The sequence below is a fragment of the Eurypyga helias genome, unplaced genomic scaffold (genome assembly GCF_000690775.1).
Source record: "Eurypyga helias isolate BGI_N326 unplaced genomic scaffold, ASM69077v1 scaffold9627, whole genome shotgun sequence".
Taxonomy (NCBI): domain Eukaryota; kingdom Metazoa; phylum Chordata; class Aves; order Eurypygiformes; family Eurypygidae; genus Eurypyga; species Eurypyga helias.
Window position 1 is genome coordinate 9042 of NW_010263758.1, and position 23809 is coordinate 32850.

At 38.7% G+C, this 23809-nt stretch overlaps 1 protein-coding gene across 1 annotated transcript in view; it reads left to right on the plus strand.

Annotated features, from left to right (window-relative positions):
* Positions 1 to 1667: 1667 nt before the first annotated feature.
* Positions 1668 to 23809, plus strand: part of RPRD1A (regulation of nuclear pre-mRNA domain containing 1A) — a gene marked incomplete at its 5' end in the record, with an annotated part of 29740 nt that continues 7598 nt past the window's right edge. The window contains 5 exons of the mRNA XM_010156180.1: positions 1668 to 1797; positions 2505 to 2611; positions 2690 to 2784; positions 3740 to 3866; positions 3966 to 4141. Coding sequence (XP_010154482.1) covers positions 1668 to 1797; positions 2505 to 2611; positions 2690 to 2784; positions 3740 to 3866; positions 3966 to 4141 — 635 coding nt within the window. The remainder of the gene's footprint in view (positions 1798 to 2504; positions 2612 to 2689; positions 2785 to 3739; positions 3867 to 3965; positions 4142 to 23809) is intronic.

Here is a 23809-nt window from a genome sequence, read left to right on the forward strand (position 1 = left end):
GAAGCTGAAAAGGTAATACTAGAGGAAATAAGCTTGGAAGTGATTTTCTGGGTTTTAGCATGGTGATATTTGTACTGTAGTGAATAAGATAAAGTCTAGGCCTTCTGAGAATCCACATCACATGACTTCATGGCACTGCATACATCTGTCCTTACCAGCTCAGTTGATTTGATTACTTTTTGGAAACAAAGAAGTTGAGGTCTGTGACAAATGAATTATATCACTGAGGATTAAAACATGACATTTTCTGTGAAATGGATGGACTAGAACCTATCCTGCAAGCATTTCAGAGCATGTGGTATGGGGAACAGAGGTCTTCATTAGGTTTGGAGTCCAAATTCTGGGTTTATTTAAGAAAGGAGGGGGCACAGGATCAGCTTTAGTAAATGCTACTTAATTTTGATGCATCAGTTAGACAAGACATGTTTTCTAAGATTTTTCTCTTTGAAAAATTCAAAGCTTTCTTTGTCAGAAGTATGATTTACCTGAAAATAGGTAGATGTATTGCTGTATTGTCAGTTTTTATTAAAGAAATTATGTTAGCATAACTTTATAAAACCTATATTTTTATTTAGTCAGATTTTGACCCAAATAAGTGAATTTCCCGATTGTTTGCATGGAATGACTTTACTGTTTGGAGCGGACTTTTAATAGACCCACTGTGTGTTTAGCACTCTCAAACTAATTCTTTTTTGCTATGTTTTGGTTTGCCATGATTCTAAGAATAGGTGCATTTTTACTTCTAATGCAGGGTTTTTTTTCCCCACTTAATCTAGAACTCTCTTAACTTGTTGGATACGTCTGCCCAAAAGGATGGAAAAAATTCAATACTTCAAGGAGAAATCCTTCAGAGGAATCTTTCTATAATGCAAAATTTATTCTCAAAACCATTTCCTTACAATGGAAGCCTATCAACACTGAATTTTCTGTTTGTGTGTGAGGGTGGTGGTTCTACATGTTTGAGAGTTTGGAATGGAAATTAACAAAATTAAATCATGTTGGGAACTAAGTGTGGGTTTTTAAGAAATCCCAGGTTGGCTGTACTGCACTACTGCTTTTCTCATGGTTAGGAGATGGAGGGGAATGTTACAGTGTTACGGAGAGGTTGACTAGGCTTTGACTGTTCAGTTTGCTCAAATACAAAAATGAGCGACAGTTACATAAAGCTGAGTGAAATTCAAGCGGAAAGGAAGAGATTCTTCATGTGAATGATTGTGGATCTGTGAAGCTTCTTGTCAGAGCACTTCATGGGTGTAACAAAAATGTGCAGGCTCAAAGGGAAGCTAAAGTATGTGGAAAAAAATCCACCATAGGCTACCAAACAGACAAATTACATCAGGCTCAGGAAAACATCCGAAAATATGTGGGGGCTGAAGAACACTTTGGAATATCATGGATTTTTTCTGTTTATTTTTGGAGATGGGGCTAGGGGGAACTTGTGTCATATTACGAAGGAGGAAGAGGCTGAGCAAAAGAGTTAGAGCAGACGAGAGAAAAGCCAGTGGGTGACCAAAGACTTCTCACAGTTTTAAATACAAAATTAAAGTGATATATTGTAAGCAATGAGGGAAATAAGAAAAACACATTTGATTTGGTGTTTAGTGTAAATGTGGATAAATAGGTACTAGTTGAAGGAACTAAAATTTCTAATTTTTCTTGTTTATCAGCAAAACCAAATAGGAAGCTGACATTCCTGTACTTGGCCAATGATGTCATACAGAACAGCAAAAGGAAAGGACCAGAATTTACAAAAGACTTTGCACCAGTGATAGTGGAGGCTTTTAAGCATGTTTCAAGGTACAGTAAACTGTTACGTGCCATGTCCTTCATCATGCTTTATTGGGGGGGATTCAGAGAAGTTTCTCTTCTGACCCAGCTAGTCCTTGTGTGCTGTTTCTGTACTTCGTCTTGTTAATTTAATTTATTCAGTGTTCTTTTGATCTTGAGTAGTCTTAATGCCACTGGATGAAGTTACACAATAAATTCATCTGCATTCAGTCCCTTCTGCCTTAGAAAGATGTTAGCTATATCTTAAATTAAGGCTTGCTTTCAGTCTGCATTTATATACTACAGCAGTTTGATATGTTTCATTACTAGCGCTGCATGATATATTTTTTTCTCAGCAAGCTGTTCATCACGTTGCTCGAGTATGCTAGAGTCTTGATACAGAATTATTTTCACGTGGTACACAGCTGTTGAAGCAAAACAAACCTATTTGCAGTGTTTGTGTAATAGGGTTATAGACATACTCTATTGAGCAAGCAGACAGAAAGAGGGAATTGGGCGTTGCCTCTTTTAATGTGCTTGCTAGGACATCTTGAAGAGGTCTTTGCTTGCTTTTCTTTAAAGCATGATGGTGTTAATTTCTGAGATTACTGGACTTCCAGTACGGTACTTTGATATTGATATGTCCGGGTCTTTCTGTGAAAGATAATCATACGTTAGTGCTGTAATTTACCTAGGGCTGATCATTGCTTTTTTTTTTTTTCCTTCCCTTCTAACAGTGAGTCTGATGAGAGTTGTAAGAAACACCTTGGCCGAGTGCTGTCTATCTGGGAAGAAAGGTCTGTTTATGAAAATGATGTATTAGAACAACTTAGGCAAGCTTTGTGTAAGTATACTCTGTGTGTATGAAGATTCAGTCGACTTGTTTGAAATACTGTTTCTCTGACTGTCTGTTTTCATTTAGACGGAGACAGAAAGGCGAGGAAGCGCACATACGAACAGATAAAAATTGATGAAAATAGCTGTTCACCTCGAAGTTCTCCCACTGACCCTCCACAGGTAAAAGTCTGTTTATGAAATTCTGTATTTGCATATGGCTTGATATAGAAATTTTCAGTTATTCTTGTTTTAGAATGGTCTCTGTTTTTAGTGATACACTGTTTGTGAGCAACGGTGACTACACCAAAACTTTTCTTCACAGTTCTTTATGTTGGAGCTGAGAAGTTGAGTATGCTGTAACTCTAGTCAGTTTGACACTAAACCAGGATATGCGAACTCTACATATCCAGCTTTGTCTGCATCAGGATTTCGCCATTAGTTTTTACAGTGTTTTAGGTTCTCATTTGTTTCCTAGGGTGGTAACCAGTAACTCATGTATTAGAATAGGGTTGTTATCGCTTTAGCAAGAAAATATTTCTCAATGTGAGTCAAGATGGTTGAGAAAAGTTCTTGTCTACCTTGTGTTGTTATGGCTTTTATAATTCCTGTGGGTGTTTTGTTATGGTACTTCCCCATCTCAAAAGACTTTTTGTCACGGCAGGTGATGACTGTCCTCAAATAATTACAGTTTAGTGTGTTTCTCTGTAACAGACATCTGGGCTTCTGTGAACATCAGCCCTATTTGCAAAAGTAGTGCACTGATTAGTCTGATGCTATAGTGAAGCAAAACGACAGGAAAAATAATTTCAAAAATGTATAGTAAAATGAAAGGTACTGTGAAAGTAATCACTGCTGTCAAAAATGAGATTTATAAGTAGTCTCATACCAGGAATTTAAATGAAAAATCTATTTTAGGAAGGTGACCTTTAAAAGTAGGAACCACAATGTTGTTCTGAGAATTAATGGCTTAGTTTTGTTTTCAGTCTGAGAGGGGATAGAATGTTGCTATAATGCTGATACCATAAATGCTTTTAAAATTACCATCGAACTGATTCCATAAGCTTACTGTGAAATACTGTTTTGTACCAGGATCTGTTTATTTAAACTAGTTCTCAATCTTGCATGCTTTTTTCAGACCACAGATCTCATTAGAGCATTACAAGAACTAGAAAATGCTGCCTCTGGGGATGCAGCAGTTCATCAGAGAATAGCTTCTTTGCCTATAGAGGTCCAGGATGTGTCCCTGTTAGACAGAATAACAGGTGAGGGTTGGGGATCCAGTAACTGAAATGCCATTTTGAGAACTTTAACGGTGTATAATGACATCATGCTTTACTTGTTTTTCTCTGCTTGCTTTTTAGATAAGGAATCTGGAGAGCAACTTTCCAAAATGGTAGATGATGCATGTATGTTGCTGGCGGATTACAATGGCAGGTTGGCAGCTGAAATAGATGATAGAAAACAGCTAACTCGAATGTTGTCGGACTTTCTCCGATGTCAAAAAGAGTTCCTTGCAGAGAAAGAACATAAGCTGGAAGTGCGTAATGTTTTGTTTTAGTCCATTCTTCACTAAAGCTTGTTCTTGCAAATGTTTTTAGCTTGCCTAAACAAATTTTCTCTCAAAGGTAAATATTTAATTGCCACTGTTAGGTCTTTGCTTCCAGAACTTTTTAAAGAAGATTTTTTGTTTGTTTGTTTCTAGTGTTCTAAATCTGTTAAACCAGCTCAACATTAGGTAATGTTACAGTTTCATCACTTCAGTGCTTTTATTTCTGGTTGGTTTTTTTTAGTCTGTTCAGTCTTAATTATACAAACAGACTGAGTATTAGTAGTGCAGATAGAAATGAAATGGTATAGATAGAAATGTGAATGGTATAAGCTTAATTCATCATAAATATTCTTGTTCTTTTAATTCATTGTTGTAATCCTCAGTTATGTATTACAGTGTATTATAATATCTTTTTAAATAGAAGTCTCTTTCTAGTAGTTGTAGGTTTGTGAAGCCACTTAAAGGATAATCATTACTGGTTTTGGTACAGATTTTTAATCTGACTCAGGCATCCATTAAATGCAGTAAACCGTAGTTTCAGGTTCTACAGCTTCTAACCCACCTGCTTAGCAGCATTTGTAGCATGATTAAGACAGGACAAATCATTAATAAAAGAAGGATGCAGAGGGAACAGCTCATTATGAGCAAGTGAGCCCCTAAGTTATTCCGTTCTTCACTACTACCAGTCATCTATTTTCCTACCATACAATACTGTCATGCCTTTTGTTGAATATCTGACATGTCCTAAATAGATCCATAATTTCATGTCCGTTGTTTCTCAAATTCCTTGTCTCAGCTTCGAGATATAGGTTCCAGAGCTTACTTGGGTGTTACAGTAATAGAACTGACGCTGTATCCTTTTGCAAGGGCAGATAACTGAACAGTTGCTGTGTAAGTGTAGCATATGCATATAGTCCTTACATGGTGCACAAATTAATTGCTCTTCAGGTTTCTTACCATACAGTCCTGTCAAGAACATTTTCTTCACTCTGTGCTTTCTTTACCCTTCTATAATTTATAATTGAGTGCAGATTTTGTGGTGTCTTTGTTCAGGAAAATGCTGTTCACAATGTATATGAGGTGATCATTCAGATCAGCTGGGTCATTCCTAGAATACTTTTATTTCCTGACTTCCTTCCTTTACTTTGTGCCTCACAGAAAAGCAATTGATGGAAGTGGTTCTTATCCACTTCACTGTGTTTATTCCATGAGAAGAATATTAACCAACTTCATGTAAGACAGATGATATGCATGGTAGCACTGGTTGCAGTAGCAACTGATCCCACTGCAGAGTGGAACCTAGAAGATTTAAAACCATGAAGCTTTACACTTTTAATCACTTGCCCTGCTTTCCGTCTATGTATGATGTGTTTTGAAGAACAAGTTCCTACGCAACCAGTGTAGTACTGATTATCTTGAGACACCCACTTCTTTTTGAAGATCATTACCAGCAATTAGGGTGTTAGGTATAGTAGACAACCGGAGACAGTGAGTTGCTCAGAAGGCAGTGACTTAGTCCTTCAGACAAATGGAGTGCAGCTGTGAACAGATTCCATTCTTGGTTGTTTTTAGCAAATATGAAGCAGTTTAATTTCCCAGTATTACTAGATCAAAGAGTTCACAGCCCTAAGAGAAAGCAATTGCTTATTCCCGGGCTGTCTTGGTCCTTAAAAGTGGCTGTCTTGGCTGAATTGTTTAAACTGTTAAAGGATCTCATTCTAATACAGCACACTTCCAGATTCAGGCTGGTTTCAGAGGTCTTCAGAAAGCAGGACTCGTTCTTCAGTATCTGAAGCAGTCTGTTTTAAACAGATGAAGTCCTAGGATGTTGAGGTTTAAGACGGTGTTTAGGCTGATCAGTGTGGTGTAAATGCAGGTGACTAATAAAGAACGTGAGCTAAGAGATTGTAAAAAACAAGAACCTTAAAATAAGCTTCTAGACTTGTGTTAAGATGAGTGAAGTGACTTTATGCACACTACCAATTGTGCCTTTGGTTTGGAAAGGATAGGCTCATAAACATTCTGAAGTTTTGAAATGTAAGATCAGGATGTCTTCGTGATACTGTCATAGGGCCAGCTGACCTCGTTTCCCTGGTGGTTTTTTTTTGGTGGGTGGGTTTTTAAAAATTTTTTTTATGGCTATTGTTTGATGTAAATACCAAATACATGTAGCTAGAGGCATTTGTTTTCTGAATCAAGGACTCTGTTTTTGCAGTCTTGGGAAATACCGTACCTCAGACTGAGCCTTGCTTCTTGGCTTCTCATTTGAAATAGCACTGGGAAAGGACCTGTCACCTAATTTCTTTGAGAATGTATTTCCTGAACTGTCTGTCCCTAGGTTTTGCTGCTCAACTTTAATTTCTGGTGAAGTTTCTTTCTGAATTAGTGTCACCCATCTCTGAGTATATTGCTGAGACGCCACCTTCCTGCTTTGTCGATCCTTAGGTATGGTAAGAAACAGGCTGTGGTATTCCTAGTGAAGTCTAGAAATGTTACCTGCTGTTGACCTGGTTTAACAGTATTAGAATTTGAATTCCGAGCAAATTCTTGCTAACTTTAAACTGGGAGCTTTAGACCTAAATTTGCAGAGATCTTGTATCTTCTGAAGAAAATGTATAGGTAAGTAACTTTGAATAACCAATCTTTCCATTAATACTTTTTAAAAATAAGTTTCTTTAATAGTTTTTTCTGAGCAAAAGTGCATGTTTCACATCAGAATTAAGGTAATGTATGCATTAAATCTTGCCAGGAAATTTTGACAACAGATAAATAATGAAAGTTATCGTGTCTGCTTTAAAAGGTAACGGTACTGCTTAGTAGGTGACTTTCATAAGTCTGCTCCGGGTAAGTAGTGTCATCTTTAACTCTTAAGTTGTTTTCTTTAACATCTGTCTAGCTTCTGTTGCAGGTGGTGGACATGGACCTATCTGCTAATGATGTCACCATCCATTAGTACACACATCCTGCTAAAAATAAATTTAAGAATCAAAATCTTGTATTGTCTGTTGTTTTTGAAAACTGAAGAGGAGGAATTCTGTAACTACTCGTAACAAACCTTTGCTATTTTCATCCGTATTCTCACAAACGTTGCTGAACTTATGCCTGAGATGGATAAGCATTTATCCAATGTCATTCCTTTTTCTTGAAGATAAAAACTTTCACATGGTTGTTCCTAAAGCTCACAAGTATATGTGGTTAAATCAAAATTCCAGATGCAGAAGTTTGGGTGTCACTTGCATTGAAACTGCCATTACCAAAAGGGAAGAGCTGTGAAAACAAGGCTTTTTCAAACTTTTGCATTTTAACTTACACTCTAGGTCTTGGCTTTCCATGAACATCAGAAATGAGAAGTGATGGATGTAGAACTTGTCCTTCACAAGCACAATAAAGAACTTTCACTTTGTTAAAGTCCATCTATCTTACATTTTTATGTAGGTAATGGGGATGTATTTTATAATTGCTCTTATGCCCCTTCAGAGTCCCCCTCAAGTTTAGGATTGTCCTAAAGAGCATTTTCCCTTTTTTTAGTGTAGTATAAACACTTGAGGGTGGGTGTATATGGAAACTTCTACAGGATTTATAGGTAGGTGTGATTCTCTCTGTTAGAGAAAATGGAACTTTTTGCAGAAAGACTTTTTCTAAGAACCCTTTTTGTCAGCCTTTTGAGGACTAATATTATTTCCCGTTTCTCACGACTTCGGCTGACTCTTCCCTCTCTCCTTCCTCATGGAGTTCTCCTACCTCCCTGCCTGTTCCCTACTTTTTGAACGGAAATGTTGGTTGATCTGCTGATCTCACTGAAGGCTGATAAATAGCTCTTTGTTATGCAGGAAGAGAGAGTTAGATACACGTAAATTAATATCCAGGTGTGCTCATCCCCTTGTGATAGACTGTCTGTAGACATTCCAGAATTAACATGGCCGTAAAAATACAGGGGTGACATGAACAAGAGAAGTACTTGATTATTTACTGTTTGGTTTGGTTTTTTTTTTTTTTAAACTGTATGTACGTCTTTGCTTTTGCCGTTTGCACAGTCTGATTTATTACAGAGTAAATAGACAATGAATTTCAAATAAAGGCTTTGATAGTTCAGAATCTTACATGAGTTTTTAATGAATGTGGGCAGCGGATCATACGACCTTTTTCTAGAACAACAAGACCGCTTCCCCTCACCTTCATTTTAATATCACGGAAAAACATGACATCGCTGCACTCTAGCCTATACTGGATGACCCAGTTTCTTAAATAGTATTTCTGTCAACTTACCGCTTTAAACTGAGGAACATTGTTGTCACTAAGTTTAAATTTTTATGCAGGAAATACTACTCTGGGTGGCATGCTGTGTTTTAGCAGCTTGCATTTAATTAAGACACTTTTATTGATGGTGTTGCTGTCTTGCATTCTTTATTTTCTACGGCTGTATAAACAATATTCATATCCTTACACTCACACATCTGGTGATAACTGTTTGTGGTTTCTTAGCATGTTGAGAGAATATTATATGTTCAATGCACTCCTGTGATTGAGCTTTATAGCTCAATATACCTTGACTTGTCTTCCTAAAGGGCTTCAGTTTTGTCATGGGATTTTACAGGTAAACAGCAGGCAGCTAAGTCATCCTAGTCTGTAGCTCAGTCAAAGGCTTTTTTTTTTTTCCTGTTCACTTCCAGCTTAATGATTTCAAATGCAAACAAAAACATTAAGCAAAGAATTTTGGGATGGCAGTGGTATAAAAGGCCTCTTGTGTTTATGTCTTGTTTCTCAGTGTAAGCCTGGATTGATAACTATTGTCTACTGTTTCCCTCCACCATGGCCTTTTGTGTTATCACAGGGTGTAGTACTTTACTTGCCTTTTTTATTTTCCCCCTTTGGGCATCTTACACTTAGCTAGCACCTTTGTGTGCCACCGTCTTTGAGTGCCGGATGACCTTGGAGTAAAAGATTCAGTCATGCTTCATGCTTTTCAAGTCCACTTTATTGGGATTAATTTCTTTATAACCTCACAGCTGAGCAGCTAAAGTATTTTGCTGAGCTCTGGTTGAAGTTGAATATTGATCTATAGAATGAACCCTACACTGCTCTTTGTTGCAGGGTGGAGTCTGTGGCGTTGTAGGTGCTCTACAACTCTCTAAATGTGGCAGTACCACAGTAACTAGTTAATCTTGAATTAGAACTGAGTTGTACTGTACCTGCTGCTAACAGTGCAATGGCTACAGAACCAGGAGCTGGGAAGTAATGGAGAGGGGGCAATAAGGTTCATACTCATCAGGACTGTTTTGAGCACTTAAGATCTGATACAGGCTGAACAGCACAAGACTCCCCCTAAGTAGTGATACCGGAGAGGTACCTGCATCTCTTAACGTTAGGAACTATTGCATTTGTTTCTATTCAGGACTACAGCTTCAAAAATTGAAGCTGGGTCAACAGTGCTTCCAGTTCAGCGTAGTATGTGAGTTCTGCTAAAAGCGGTGTTTGAATTGATCCAGAGACTCCTGGGCTGAGGGGAGCATGACTCTGGATCTCCCTATGAGGAAAAAAAGGGAGGAGACCTTTCAGCATAATGACTTTTTTTGTGGGCCAGTTTAAGTAACTTTTACTGCATTTCAGAGAAATGTATGTAGGTCTTAACCATCAGGAGGGAAATGCAAGCTAAGGATCTCTAATGGACTGGTTCTCTTCATTCTAGTTCCACCCATCCTACCCCATACAAAATGGAATAGGATTCAGAAACAGGCCCCTGTGCTTACAAACTTGTGTAGGTCCACTCAAAGTCCTTGCTTATAGGTTGGCTTGAATGATTATTTTGAGGTGTTTTGTGGTGTAAACGCTCTGTTGATCTTGAGTTGCCCAGTGCAAGTCCTTTAGTGAATATAGTCATTGGAGGTTTTCAGTCTCTTTGTTAATAACAAAATGAAATAGGCCAATCAAACAGTAAGCTCAGTGATTTGGGTCCTCTACCTGAAGATGGCTGGGGAGAATTAACCACACACTGCAATACTCACCTTTCCTTAAGGTTTGTTAGATTAGAAATTTAAGAACATGAGGGGATGTTTAAAATGAGACACAAATTGCATCTCTGCGATAGGAGTAGGCTTGCTAAGCATGCTTACAGGCTGCTAATCTACCTTTTACATGTAGTTCTTTTTGTTTCCATGAGCTTTTTTTTTTTTAAAAAAAGACCAAAAAGCGGCAGAAGAAACAGTTGTAAAGGTTAAGTTTTGTGGAAGTAATTTAGTAGACTAGAGTGAAGTGTCTTACATCAAACACAGCCAAGGAAAGTCAAGTGGGCAGTGAATTTGGTTCCGCTGTGCTGTACCCATTTTATGAAAAGAAGGCTTATTTGCCCCGTTTCTTACAACCAGCTTATAACCTCTCTGTACTTGACCAATAAATAACCCTTTTTATATTGTGATTTAATGACTGCAGCCTCAGATACCGTGGCACATAGTTTCTCAATCTGTACCTGAAAAGTGTATTGGACTTCAGAGCTCTGTGGTGTCATTCAGAGCAACAGAGACACTTGAAGACTCCCACTTTCTAAATTGAATTACCACATATTTGAGTATAAATCCTGGCTTTTCTAACAGATCAGACAGGTTGTAGGTTGTACTTTGCTCATATTTGTAAAGTAAGGATAACCTTTTGCTTCAGTTTGTCATGTTTTAAAGCATTCGTTGACACACTGAAGATGCTTGGTTTTTGAAACAGGGTAATGAAAGTGTCACAACTTTTGTATTTATTGAACTTTTCACCAATTTCACCCATATTATTTGTGAAGTGTTTTTTTTTTAACCTTCACTCTGCAGCTTACCTATTACTTTTTATTTGAAAGGGGTGGGGGGAAGAACGAAAGTGCAAGATACTGGGTACTTTCAATACCCTTGAGGTACCTTTTAAATTCCTTATTATAAATATACCCAGAGAAGATACTGGCCTTATCTAGGTAGGACTTGCTTTTGTTCATGAGACTTTTAGACAGAAAGTTCCTGGCTGGTGTAAGCCAAAAGCTTGATACTGTTAACCCAAAATGAATGGATTTCTTTGTATCATCCTCAGAAGACCAAGTTTTGCAGGTATGTTATGATTTGAGGTTTTGTGCAAACAAAAATCTTAAAGGATGAGAAATTGAAAACGGAATAACTGATGCTGTAATTAGAGCTTCATCTTAAGTTTTCGAAGGACAGCTGTAGATTGGCAAGTGACTGGTGCTTTCTGCAGCCGATAGTTCCTTTGCTTTGATGAGGGGTTTGCTGGAAGAAAAAAACAAACACAACTGGATGTAAGGAGTATTGAAACTAGCACCTATTTTTGTCAGTTTTAGCAATGTATTTTTCTGAGCTAAGACTGCACCTTCGCTACAAACCTTAATTTCCCACAATAATTTTGTTGCTGCTCAGACCTTAAAATTCTGATGTGTCATTAGACCTATTAAACTTTAGGAACATATTTTTTTAGATTTTTATTGTGAACCCAAAATCAGCGGAACTGTAAACCTGCTTGTATTTTTCCTGCAACTAGAAACTTGCCTTTGGAATTGTTATTTGTTGAAGCAAGCGTGAACTCTAAATAGAAATGTAAGACGACACTGGAATAATGAGCAGTTGCATTGGAGAAAACTCACTGCAAAATTGAAGTACACAAACTAGGAACTGGGCTTTGTCACTCCGTTTGAGAGTTACAAAGGAAATGTAATCCAGGTTCAAAAAAGAAACTAAGCATTGTGGATGGAAAGGAAGAGGGAAACTATTCTACCAGAAATCTCTGCTTCACAATTTGAGATGATTTGTATAAACAAACTGAATAGAAATCTCTTGCTTTAGCTAATGTCTTCTGGTAGTTTTGTTTAACAGGAGACTAAGCCCATGTGTATTCAAAGATAATTGTGTTCGATTCAAATGCTGTGCTCCTAGGTGCTCTCTTTAAATTGTGTCCTAATTAAAGCCTATGTTGTTAGGCTGATACTGAAAAATTACACTTGGAAAAAATTTCTACCGTCATTAAGATAAAAGAACTTGGAATACATTTTTTGGTCTAACAAGCTTCTATATGAAGTTAAAAGGTAGCACCACACTCAAGTTGGTCTTTACTATGACCTATACCTGTAGTTAGTTTTTGCTGCATTTCTCATAATGATTTAGCTGGTTGAGTGGAAGGGCTGGCAAGAAGTGCTTCTAGGAGTCTCTGACAGAAGAAAGAAGAGAAATTACTAGAACATTAACTTGTTTTTCCTCAGCCTTGCTGAAACAACGCAAAACAGATTTCATGCTCTCTGTCGCCATCTTTAACTGTTCTCATTTAAAACCAGAATAATTTTATAAAAAAAGTGGTATGTGTAAAATCTGATGCAGAATGTAGTAGCACTCGTGCATTTGTAGACAGGGCTGATGCCTTTTTGAAGAATTTGAATGTGCACAGCAAAGAAACAGCCTACAAGTGGACAACAGCTAGCTGGTTGAGACAGCATTTAAAGAGAATTTGCATCCAGTGTAGTTACTGTAGAACTTGGGCAAAGTGCTCCTATTTACCTATGTCCTCGCATATACATAGGGAAATAATTCATCTGCTTCTGTAGTGAGGGCTTTTTGTTGGACCAGTAGCTCTCCCATGTATTTTAAGTAACCTCAACTTAAACAGCAGATCATGGAAGCTAGTAACTTCCATATCATTTCAGCTGAGGCTAAATGTAGGGGGCAGAAATACTGTTCAGTAGGACTCAAAAGTGAAACTGAGTTTTATAGATCAAAAAGGTCACATGCCAATGTCTCTGTCAGTATAGTAGACCTGAGGCGTTTGACTTCAAAAAATAAAATCCAGATATTTTATAAAACCAGCTACTGCTGGTTGGTGAAGAGCTCAAAAAATAGTAGGCCACTTAGTGGAGCAGTAGAGCCCTAGCTGAAAAAAGATGAAAGCTGGTAGGGAAGATGATGCTTCTCTTAGCTGGGCTGGAAAAGTCTGGTTCTTAAAAAAGTCTTTATCTTTCTGTTAAAGCACACAGGTGAAATACAGAATTTCAAACTGTTTCTTTTCAGCTAGTAGCATCTGTAGTTTAATTAATACTGGCCTGATTCTGAAAATTAATCTCCAAGAATAATGCTAGCCCTTTTCCCTGGAGAAGCCAGTCTGGAAAGCTTACCTCCATACTGAAACACCTACAATGTGTGTTCTCTGAGTCAAAATGCTGAGGGGGTGTGGAATGGGAGGAAGAGAACTGCAGGGCTTTTATGTGATGCTGCAGAAGTACACTTGTAGAAGTGTTCATTCTTGCTTTGACTGGAATTGGAAGCTGAGATTTACGATCATGTATATATTTATACACACACACACAAACACACACACAAACTTCCTCTCTTTCCCCCCCCTCCCCCAGCATGCTGTTTCAAAATGTGTTGTTTTAGAAGCTGGGTTATATTCTTCGTGCCTAGATTTCCCTGGTTAAGAGGGTATGGTACAGGTGTCTGTAGGAGGGAACAACTTGGATGCTCTGAATTAAAGAATGATTGGGGACAGTGTGAAAACGCCTGTACTCATTATTGGCTGTCTCTTGAAGCGTATGCGTTAGTTATTCTGGGGAGTGCAATGGAAAAGAGAGTGATCAGAGGTGTTCCAGCAGCACTGAGGAAGGAATGTACTCCACATTTGTTCTGCTTGCTGAGAATCAGTTTCTTAGCTGTGGAAAGGAAGAAGTGGAAGTTCTTTGTCACAGGAGTGCTCTTCATCACCTAGTAGGGTGTAAAGTGGTCTTTACGCTTGCCTTAAAATTCTAGACCAAAGGAGTGGCCAGAGTACATTTATTTCTGCATTCAGGCTGAAGCAGTTGGAATGTTTTTTTGTGTTCTGCCAAAAGTCATAGATTAGTCTACTTCGGAGTTGTTAAAGCTCTTCCACTGCTAAAGTCTGGAATGTTGTGGACTAAAAATGATGGAAATAAGGAGAAATAGAATGCAGGGAAAAAACTCAGGGTCATGTGTAAATCCTGTAAATGAACTCTGTTTTCTTGGAATTTCATTCTACTAGTGTAGTATGAAGCTGCATCGCTGAGATAAGTGCAATAAGTTGACTCGATTTGAGAGGGCAAAACATTTTCCTAACACTTCTTGGCTGCTGCTGGCAGTGATTGGCGGAAGAGGAGAGAGGGAATTGCTGTTACGGAAGGCTTATAGGTATTGTTCTAGTCTGATTTCTCAGGAGACTTGACTCTCTTGCTGCCAGTCTTATCAATTCTTCTTTCACTTGACAGGGAAACAATCTTAAAAATAATTCTGTTCCTTAAAAGTTTGATAAAATTAGTTTTGTGAATAAGTGGATACAAGTGATGTTCAAAGGAATGCTTCAGTAGCTCTTCTCCCCTCAGTCTGCTGTCCATTCAGCCTGTGTAGCATGGAACCAGCCATAACCTCTGCTGCCCTTTGCCACAGCAGTAATTGGGCAATGTACAAGATCTCAAGGGATATTGGGATGGGGAGGGGAGAGTTGGAGGGGACATACTGGGTGGGAGTTACTGTGGGATGGAGAATTGGGCTAACTGTGATGGAGTTAGAACGTTTAGCCATTTCTTTACAGGAATCAAATAGCGTCACCATTCACTGAACATCTTTTCACGCTGTGCTGCCTCATATTGAATAAATGGCCCTATGGAGGGTGCAAAATCACTTCATGTGATAATAGGATTGAGATGGTATTTCTGTGAAAGTACTAGTCTGAAGAGCCAATGGTTGGAGCTGCTCTCTCCAAAAACACCAGTTGCTTTGTTTTCCTGTCTGATTCTCTGTTAGATTAAATTCTTACTTGTTTTTCACAAAAGCACCTTTCTGTTTAATTTTCTTCATCTCTGAAATTTGCCACACAGCAGGTTCTAAATTCTCAGTGGTTTGGTAATTTAGAAATACATTATGAATTGAAATTAAGTAAAAAAAAAAAAAAAACCCACAACCCTTTTGCACAGTTATCAAAGAATACTGCTCCAAGAAAATGAAGAAAAATCTGGTCTCATAACTTTTTCAAATTGAAGACGACCTTCAGTATTTGAAATAGGGTGGTACATATTTAAATGGGAGTATTTGGAACACTTTTTCTGAGTGTCAAAAATGAACTTTAGTTACTTGTTTTTCCACACTTTTACACTACCAAATAAATTTTAAAACCCCACACACTTTTTTAAGCCAAAGAGAATGGTATATTTGAGGGGCACGGGCAGGAGACAGGAATATTTTAGGCAGCAAATTTAGTAAAGATAAAAGACATAGGTTTTATGTTTTTGTTACTGGACAGAATAAGGATGCTAAGGCAATAAATCACTGTTAAGAGCATTATCTGGCCCCAGCCTTACCTCCCTGAATCAGACTTCTTTCCCAGTGCTAGAGGTCAGTTCTCTATGGCTGGGTTGGTTTGTCACAGAATGCACAGCATTTGCAAGTGGAGGGTGAAGGAGGAAGCATGCCACATGCTTTTTCAAAATAATTGTACAAGTTACAGTAGATGTGCACCAGGGGGCTGGAATATTAATCAGTATTTTGTGATTTAGCACAAGTCCTGGAGTATTTGAAGCTGTTCTGCAAGTTTTTGATTAAAGTGTAGGCTAGTGCTAACTAATACAGGAATCACTGTAAAATTAAGCCTGTAAGTTATTTCTCTCTTTGTGGTGTTGTGTTTTGGTTTGGGTTTTTTGGGGTTTTTTCCTCCCATACATCCAAACCAGACTTTTGTATGCTGCTCCATTTTTGAGGCCCTGTAAGCCAGATGAGGTTCAGTTTTGCAGTCAGCACATACAATGGTTTTAAATCTCTGCTGCATGCAGAGTTTGCGTTTAAGAGGTGCAGTGGGTGCTTTGTTAGTTATTACATAGCAAGAGGGAGAGAGTCAAGTTTTGGAAGACACAGAATTGAAAGTTGGAGATAAGCATTTGAGCTTTGAGTTCCACCATTCAAAAGAATTTGGTTTTGAAGTCACTTCTGAAAATAGCACATTTAATGGTGCGTCAAAATAGCAGTAAAACAATGTGAAGAAGGCTGGAGAGGCAACAGTTACATCTGTCTGTGGTCCTAGAAGTCAAGTAGATACTTTGCTTGAATTCCTCAAGTGTTAGGTCCTTGCTACCCCTTTCCATTCCTAATCATGTATTTATTTTCATCCTTTCTTTCTCTTAAGACAATAGCATTCAGATAAGGGTCATTTTATCCAGCCCTCATACTTTATTCATCAGACAGCAAAGGAGGTAGAGGAACAACATCGTTTGTTCCAGAATTGTGCCAGTAAACAAGTTCTTGGATTTTACATGGCACACTGAGCTCCTTGTAAATTTAAAAATAAGCCTCAGAGCTGACCTGGTCTCAGTAAAAGTGAGCCCTTTGATCGTGAAGACGATAGAAAGCAGAAGACTAAGCAGACGGTGCAACTCCCCCAAGTGTTACGCTTGGCAATGTTTCAAACACACAAAGTTTTAGCGTGATTTATTTCTAGGTTGCTAGTAACTACTAGAGTAGGAGGAATGATTCTACAAGGGCAGGAGATAGGAAATCAGTCATTTCCTGCGTCACCTCCTAATTCACTACTTGTAATCTGACCCATCGCTTTCTTTCCTGCGCTGTCACTTTACTCTGCTTTCTCCTCAAACCATGGTCACTAAGAAAACACTGAGAATATTGCTTTCATATAAAATCTCTTCCCTCCCTCCACATTGTCTTTGCTATCCAATACGTCAAGACTCAGCAGGGAAGCTGAAGTTGAATCTAGTGCTATTTGTTGCCTCAGAGTAGCAAGGGGAAGCCTGGTTGAATTCTAGATGTATTACAGAAACCTCATACAGTCTCCCGTTGACGTTACCCGTGTTCTGATAGGAGGTAACTGACATCCATCAGCCATAGTCAATGGTGGTCAAAAGGTGGTGGCTTGTTTGTAAGGTCAGTATAATTCATAGATAAATTGAGTCAGCTGTGCCATCATTGCACCAACTTTATTCCGGAGTATTTGGCCTCCCAGATACTGATAATCATTTAGCATCCAGAAAAGTATCAGCGGTTTAGTTAAACTGATATTTAATGGGTAGCTTCCAGCTGTATCTTTTCGGTCTTTTCATTTGTCTATGATTCCATCATAACCAGTGTGAGTGACAGATACTGCATGGGTGCCAGTACATCATGGTTTCATTTTTCCCCATTTTCTGCCTTCAGCCCTAGGAAAAGTTTTTTTGGTCGTGGTGTTTGTTGCTACTGTTGTTTTTGTTAAACCAGTGGTACGTTAAACACCCTGTAGTTTTAAACGATTTACCTCTAGAAGCTGTACCACTGTCATTAGTATTGCATACACTGACTGTTTAGCAAAAGCATTTAACATGCCATCTGGAAAGCCAGGCATCTCTTGTGCTTGCTGCCACAGGTCATGTAGTGAATTCAGTGCTGTGTCCAGTAGAGAAACCCATAATTTGGCATAGGATATTAGATGCAACCTCTGTAGTGATGAATAGGTATACACGTGGACAGAATTTGTTTGCTGTCTTGCCCATAACATGCTGACTGTGCTTGGCTGTGCCTTTACCTGAAGATGCAGGAGTGGAAAGTCCCTGTTTAGAGTATTTTTAGCTGTGGACAAAATCAGGCGTTCTTGCTCAGGCAATGTTATCTCAAAGGTTTTTTATCCTAAGGCTGAAAGATTGTGGAATGAAGCACAAACAGTGGTGCAGGTACAAGCCCACAGCAGAAAGCACAGTCACTACGCGATGGTTTGATTCTGGGGAACCTGCCTGAACTTCTTCAGACGACATGTTCTCTCAACAGCTAATGAAATCCTGGGTTTTTTGGATTTCTTCTTGTGCCATGGTGCTGTCTTAGAACACAGACGGCAGCAAGAAATTTAACGTCACTCCTCCAGAACGTAATCTTTAAACCACAGCTCCTTTGGTTTCCTGGCTAGCTTCTCACCTGTAATTTCTATGGATGGTCAGTGCATTCTCTTGCTGCAATGCCTGTAAGAAAGTCATACTAATGCCATTGAAAATGTGATGGGCTGTTTCTTCTGCAGCCATTTTGTAGCCATGTTCTCAGCATTTCTAGGAAGAAACATCTTGAAACTTCTTTTTTATTACCTCCTGGATGATTAGGGTCTTCCGCCTTATGCGGAGAGAAGAATCCAGGCCAGCCTTCTGGAACTCTGAGATATTCCTTTATGCCCAACCCACACTCCAGCAGAGCTGTTAGACTTGGTGCTGATCCTTGAGTCCTAGAGGCTGCTGCTTTATGATCGGGCAGTGTTACTAAGATTGGACTCCAAAGCATCACGCAACAGCTCTCAAGCCAGGTAGTTGGCAATTGTTGATTTGATGTATATGCAAGCCACAAAATTATTATTAGCGTTTTTTCTTTTTTCAAATCTTATGTTTCAGGGCAGAGAAGCTTTCTGTCTCTGCGCTGACTAGGAGCATCTCATTCCATTTCTGTCTTCTGTGCTCTGTGTATGCAGGTACAACCAGGCAAATAGCCTAGCCCCACATCTGTGAAGCCATGCTGGAAAACAGCCACTGGAGTCAGTGGAAAATTAACGGGGTTTTTTCATCAACATGATCAGAAAAATTGTACACAATAGCAGATGTAGGGTTTACCTTTATGCTTCTGTTGAACAGTAAGCAATAATTACTGGGCCTCTGAGGGTAGTTCCATATGTGGGCTGTAGAACAATCTTGATCATTTGAACTTCAGTTTTGACGTTGCATGTAAGTATTCATCGTCTTCTGCTGCCTGAATAGCTAACATACTGTTAGGTAATAACTAAAAGAGCAAGGAAGTTTATAGATGCTACTCTTAAAAATACCATAAGCAATGAAGACCAAGATGTATAATCTAGGTTTCAGCTATCTTCAGTTATAAAATGCTGAGCACAAATTCCAGATTTGCATCTTTCAATGTGATTAATAAAGGCTTAGTGTTTAAATATGTATTTCTTAATTTAAGAAATTATAATTGTATTGTGTGATGTAAGATTTAGAGCAAATTTATTTTCTGCATATGAGCCAGTGGCCAAGTTTCAGTAGCAGAAAGTTTCTGGGAAATGCTGAATTTCATTGGAGCTCCAATAAAAGCAAAGCTATCAGTGAAAAACTTAAAGGAAGAGGTGAAGTGTTGTGAGGGACAGCAGGCAGGCTCTCCGTGCTACCGTGGGAGGGAGGGATACTGAGCAGTTCCTACAACTCTTTGAGGTCCAAACTTGCATTAAAACAATTTCCACAGGAGACACATTCTGCACAGCCCGCAAAATGTTTAACGGCAGAAAAGCTTTCTCTTACGCTGCTGCATACAGACTTACTTGTTAAACCATGTTGCCTACCTTTTCATGCCACATGTGTGTTTAACAATACTTTTTCTTCCAATATTTGAGTACCGAGCACGCTTTTATGCTATCACACAGCTTTTGCCATATTCCACAATGAACTTTCTCCTCCGAAGTTCAGTTGATCTGGCAGTGGAATGAAATATGCCCTACACAGTTGCAGGTTTCAACCTACATATGAGTGACTCTGGGGAGGGGTTTTTTTTGCTGGCTTTACTTGGCCCCGTTGTCTTGATTCTTCTTGATAACACAGCCGCAAGCTAATCGCTTTCCCTGAACAGTGGCAGAAGCGTGGGTTTGTAGTTTGCTCTGTAAAAGGAGGGATAGTTGTGCTCTCTCTCCGCCATAGGCATTTTACTTGCCATCTCTCAGCAGAGGCTCCTCTTGCTGTGTTGTTGCAATATCAAGGATGTGCTACAGCTGGCTGGGACTCTCTGAGCGACTCATTTGGGCTACTAAGCCCCTTCAGCTTGCAGTGCCTGGCCAGCCTGATTTTTTTTTTTTTTTTTTTCCCCACTCGCAGGTGGGTTTGCAAGGGTGTCAGTAGGGAAATTACCTTCTACTTCACAAGGCAAGCCCTTTAAAAAAAAAATATCTGAACACATGGTGACTTTTATGGTCATTCTTTCAAGACGGTATCTTAAGTTTGAGTGCAAGTCGTTATTGTAAATCATTGTGAAATCCTAAATCATTTACCGTAAGTGTTCCTTGGATTTAGTGCTGCTCCTTATCATACGTTTCCCTTCCTACATGGGGAAGTGTTGCCCTTCTGCATGACAGCTGCACTGCAGAGTGAAAGCAAAGTGGCGTACCCAGGCCTGATATTTGAGCCCTCTACCCCATAGCAGGCTGTAAACGTATACCCAGAGGGCATTTATGTTGTTCTTCATGAACACCATCTTTACCCCACAACTGACTGTGCCCAGCAGACCAGAAATCTTAACCCATGTCCTGGCTGCCTGAAGTTAGCTGCGGGTTCAGACTAGTTGGCTTTGTTTCCCTTGGTGGAAGTCCCAGTTAATCAGATGCTAGGTGTCATTTATTTTTTCTTTCAAGCTTCTTGCTTAGAAGAGATCTTGGAGCGTGAGCTTATGGACAGACCAGTCTTAACAGTTTACTGAACAAGTAGGGAAGAGATGGGCAAGTATTTTAAAAGTGATTAAATTGCTCTACAAGCTGTGTATGTTCAGCTTCTATTCAAATCAATTTACCACAATGGTAAGCCCTTTTCTGAAACAAGAGTACAGTCTCCATTGCTACTTCAGGTCTTGTTTTGTCAGAGGAATTTGTAGCATTTCACCAGTGGCATGATGTAATTATTTTGCAGTTTGGACATCATATCTGATAAAACTCACGTACTTCCCTACTTTCCTGAGGTCTTGCAAGGAAAAAGCAATTTTAAAAGATTTTAGGTTCTTATTTTAGCCTGTACAAATGGAAGTAGAGCCTGATTTTTTTTTTTCCTTTGGAACCTTTCATACAAATTTAAAACAGCATCAAGTTCGTGAAAGTGGATTTTTTTAATGAATAAGAGAGAAGTTTGTAGTGTCTGTCATACAGAAAACCCAGATTCAAGTATCTGGTGAAAATGTACGTATGTGACTTGCATGCAGACATGCAAGATGCACATGGCAAAACAGGGAATTTAAGTGATTTACTCCTCTCTATAATTTTTTCAACACTGGAAACCCAAATAACTGGTTTAGGAAATACAGCCAAGGAACTGATGAAGAAGAGTAACTCTGTTTAGGTGTTTTTTCACTGCCTACTGTATAGCCAGAAATCTCAGTCACTAGAATCTTTATCAGGAATATCTGAAATGCTTTACTTGGCAAACAGTGATTCTTCCTTGTGTTCCCCTCTATTCCAAAATTAAACATATATTAAAAATTGGATTAAAACTGAAAGAACAAAATAATTTTTACATTATTTGCATTTTTCCTCTGTAACATGTCTACTGAATTACTTGCGATTTCATTTTTAAATATCTTAGTAATAAATTACTTCAGTAACATTTAACTACTATGTTCTCCTGATGACCTGATCTTCCAAGGTCACTTCATCCACAACTGGGTAGAAATAGAGCCCTACAAAACAGTGCCCACCTCCCCCAGGTATTCTTAGAGCTTCTGTACAAACCAGGATAATAATTTTAAATACCGTTTTAATGAAATACAGGTGGCTTGAATGGATGAAAGATGCTTTAAAAAGCTGAGACACTTGAGATAGAAATGATTGCTAACCTCTGATACCTGTTTTCTTTTATCAGTAGATCACAGAAAGATGTGCATTAGTGGGGTTATTGCAAGCTGTAAGCTTTTGGGAGGAAAACAGTTCATAATGGGAAAGAAAACTTCAGGAAAAACACTGTAAATGTCTTTCCTTGTTCTTTTTAATGTTGTTTACTTGTTTTATTTTCTGCTTTCTCTCTAGGCTTTTTCTTCTCTGGCTGCTTATAATTTCTGCCCTGACAACCTCTTTTTCGTTATATTATAAATGAAAACCAGCTATTTGAGCAATTCAGAATTGAGTAAATAATGTCAAAAATGGGTGGGTGTGCCAAATTTGCTGCCTGAAATTGGTCGTTTGGTAAGAGTGTTACATTGTGACTTTTTCTTGTAATTGCTTTGTGCTCTCTATTGGTATCGCTTCCCTTATGCAAAACTTTCTCATCATAATACTTTAATACTGAAGCTTGAGGGTAAGCACTGTTTTTGTAAATGATGGAACTCGTATCTCTCGGCACTGTTAGGAGATTAAGATTCTGCGCCTCTCTTGTTGGTTGTGGAAGGGGTGTGGTTGTTTGCTTGCTTCATGCATGGTAGAGTTTTCATTGGAAATAGTCCCACAGAACATAATGAGGGGTAGTTTCAAGAAGTAAGAGTATCTACTGCTGCTGTGTAGTTCTACCTTTCCATCTTTACCTTTTTCACACTCCCATCCCCATCACCACACACGACATTTGACGTATCTATTTCACACTCACAAAAGGAGAGAAAAAGCAAAATTACCATGCAGCTTATCAACAGCTTGTCTTACACAGATATTTATTCTCATTAGTCATGTAAACTGTAGTTTACATTCTCAGGTGATGCTAAGCACTTTGAACAAGCATTAAGGGGAATCAGGCTTGTGAGTGCTTATCTTGGAGCTGTAACTAAATCCTCCTCTTCAGAATCCGTGTCTGGAAAATGGATGTTTCAACCTACTTATTGAAATTGTGAGAATGAGTTGACAAGTGTAATAGGAAACTGTCTAGCTGATTACATTTATTAAGAGTGTACACACATTGGATGACCCCCTTGCATTTCCTGGCTTATTTTGAGAACCATTCTTGTAAAAAAACCTCTGAGAAATAGCTTCATGCTCTTCAGGTAGAACTGTTCCGGAATTGTAAGGTGGTTGTCCTTCACAGCCGTTTCTTCAGGTTGGATAGAAGTCTTTTATAAACTGGGAAAATACAAGACAGAAATAAATAATTAAAAGAAAAAATAGTTCAGAGAGCTCATTCAAAATGTCCAAGGCCAGTTTTGCCACAGATCTGCACTGATAGATTACTTAAATGAACAAGGTCAATAGCCTGGGTTCACCTGTAGCAGAAAGTTGAGGTCCTCCCATCTGTATTAATTTGGTTTATTTCACTTGAAATATAGCTAATACCCACTCTCAGGTCAGTAGACCGCTTTTGATTCAAACACTCCTCATTCATTTCTTCTCTTGCTCACAGGTTAACACTGAGCAACTCTCCACTGCAGTCGCAAAGCTGTATGCATTAGCCTGCTTTAAGGTCTCTGCGGCTTGGATTAGACTGCTACTGGTACTTAGCCTTGCTACAAAAAAACTAGGTCTCATGCTTCTACTTTATGTAGATGTGGCTTTAACAAATGAAACGGGTCAACAGTTTCCTGTTTGGCTAGCTGTATAGATAAATCCCCTACCTGGTGACCTGCAGTGTTACTTTCATTCTCAGATCCACTTTTCGTCTTCAAAATAGTTACGTGTAGTCTTGGCTTTACAGAATTTTCATACTTTCAGATGCCTTTTTGTCTCAGTTAAATAATGAACATCCACTTTTTTTGTGGTTTGACACCCACATCAGCTTAGAAAGATGAGTTGCCCATGTGGAGTATGAAGTTGGAATGGAGACTTGTAATGACCTGCAGGCGAGTGTTGGCATGAGATGAGGAACGTGCATCTGACGTACACAGTTTTTACAGTTCAGCTATTAGGCACAGTACGTATTTGAGCCTGAAAACTTTACCCATCTGTTCTTAAATGCATTGCTAAAGGCATGTTTTTACTAATAGACCATCAGAATTTTTCTTGCATAGATTCCTT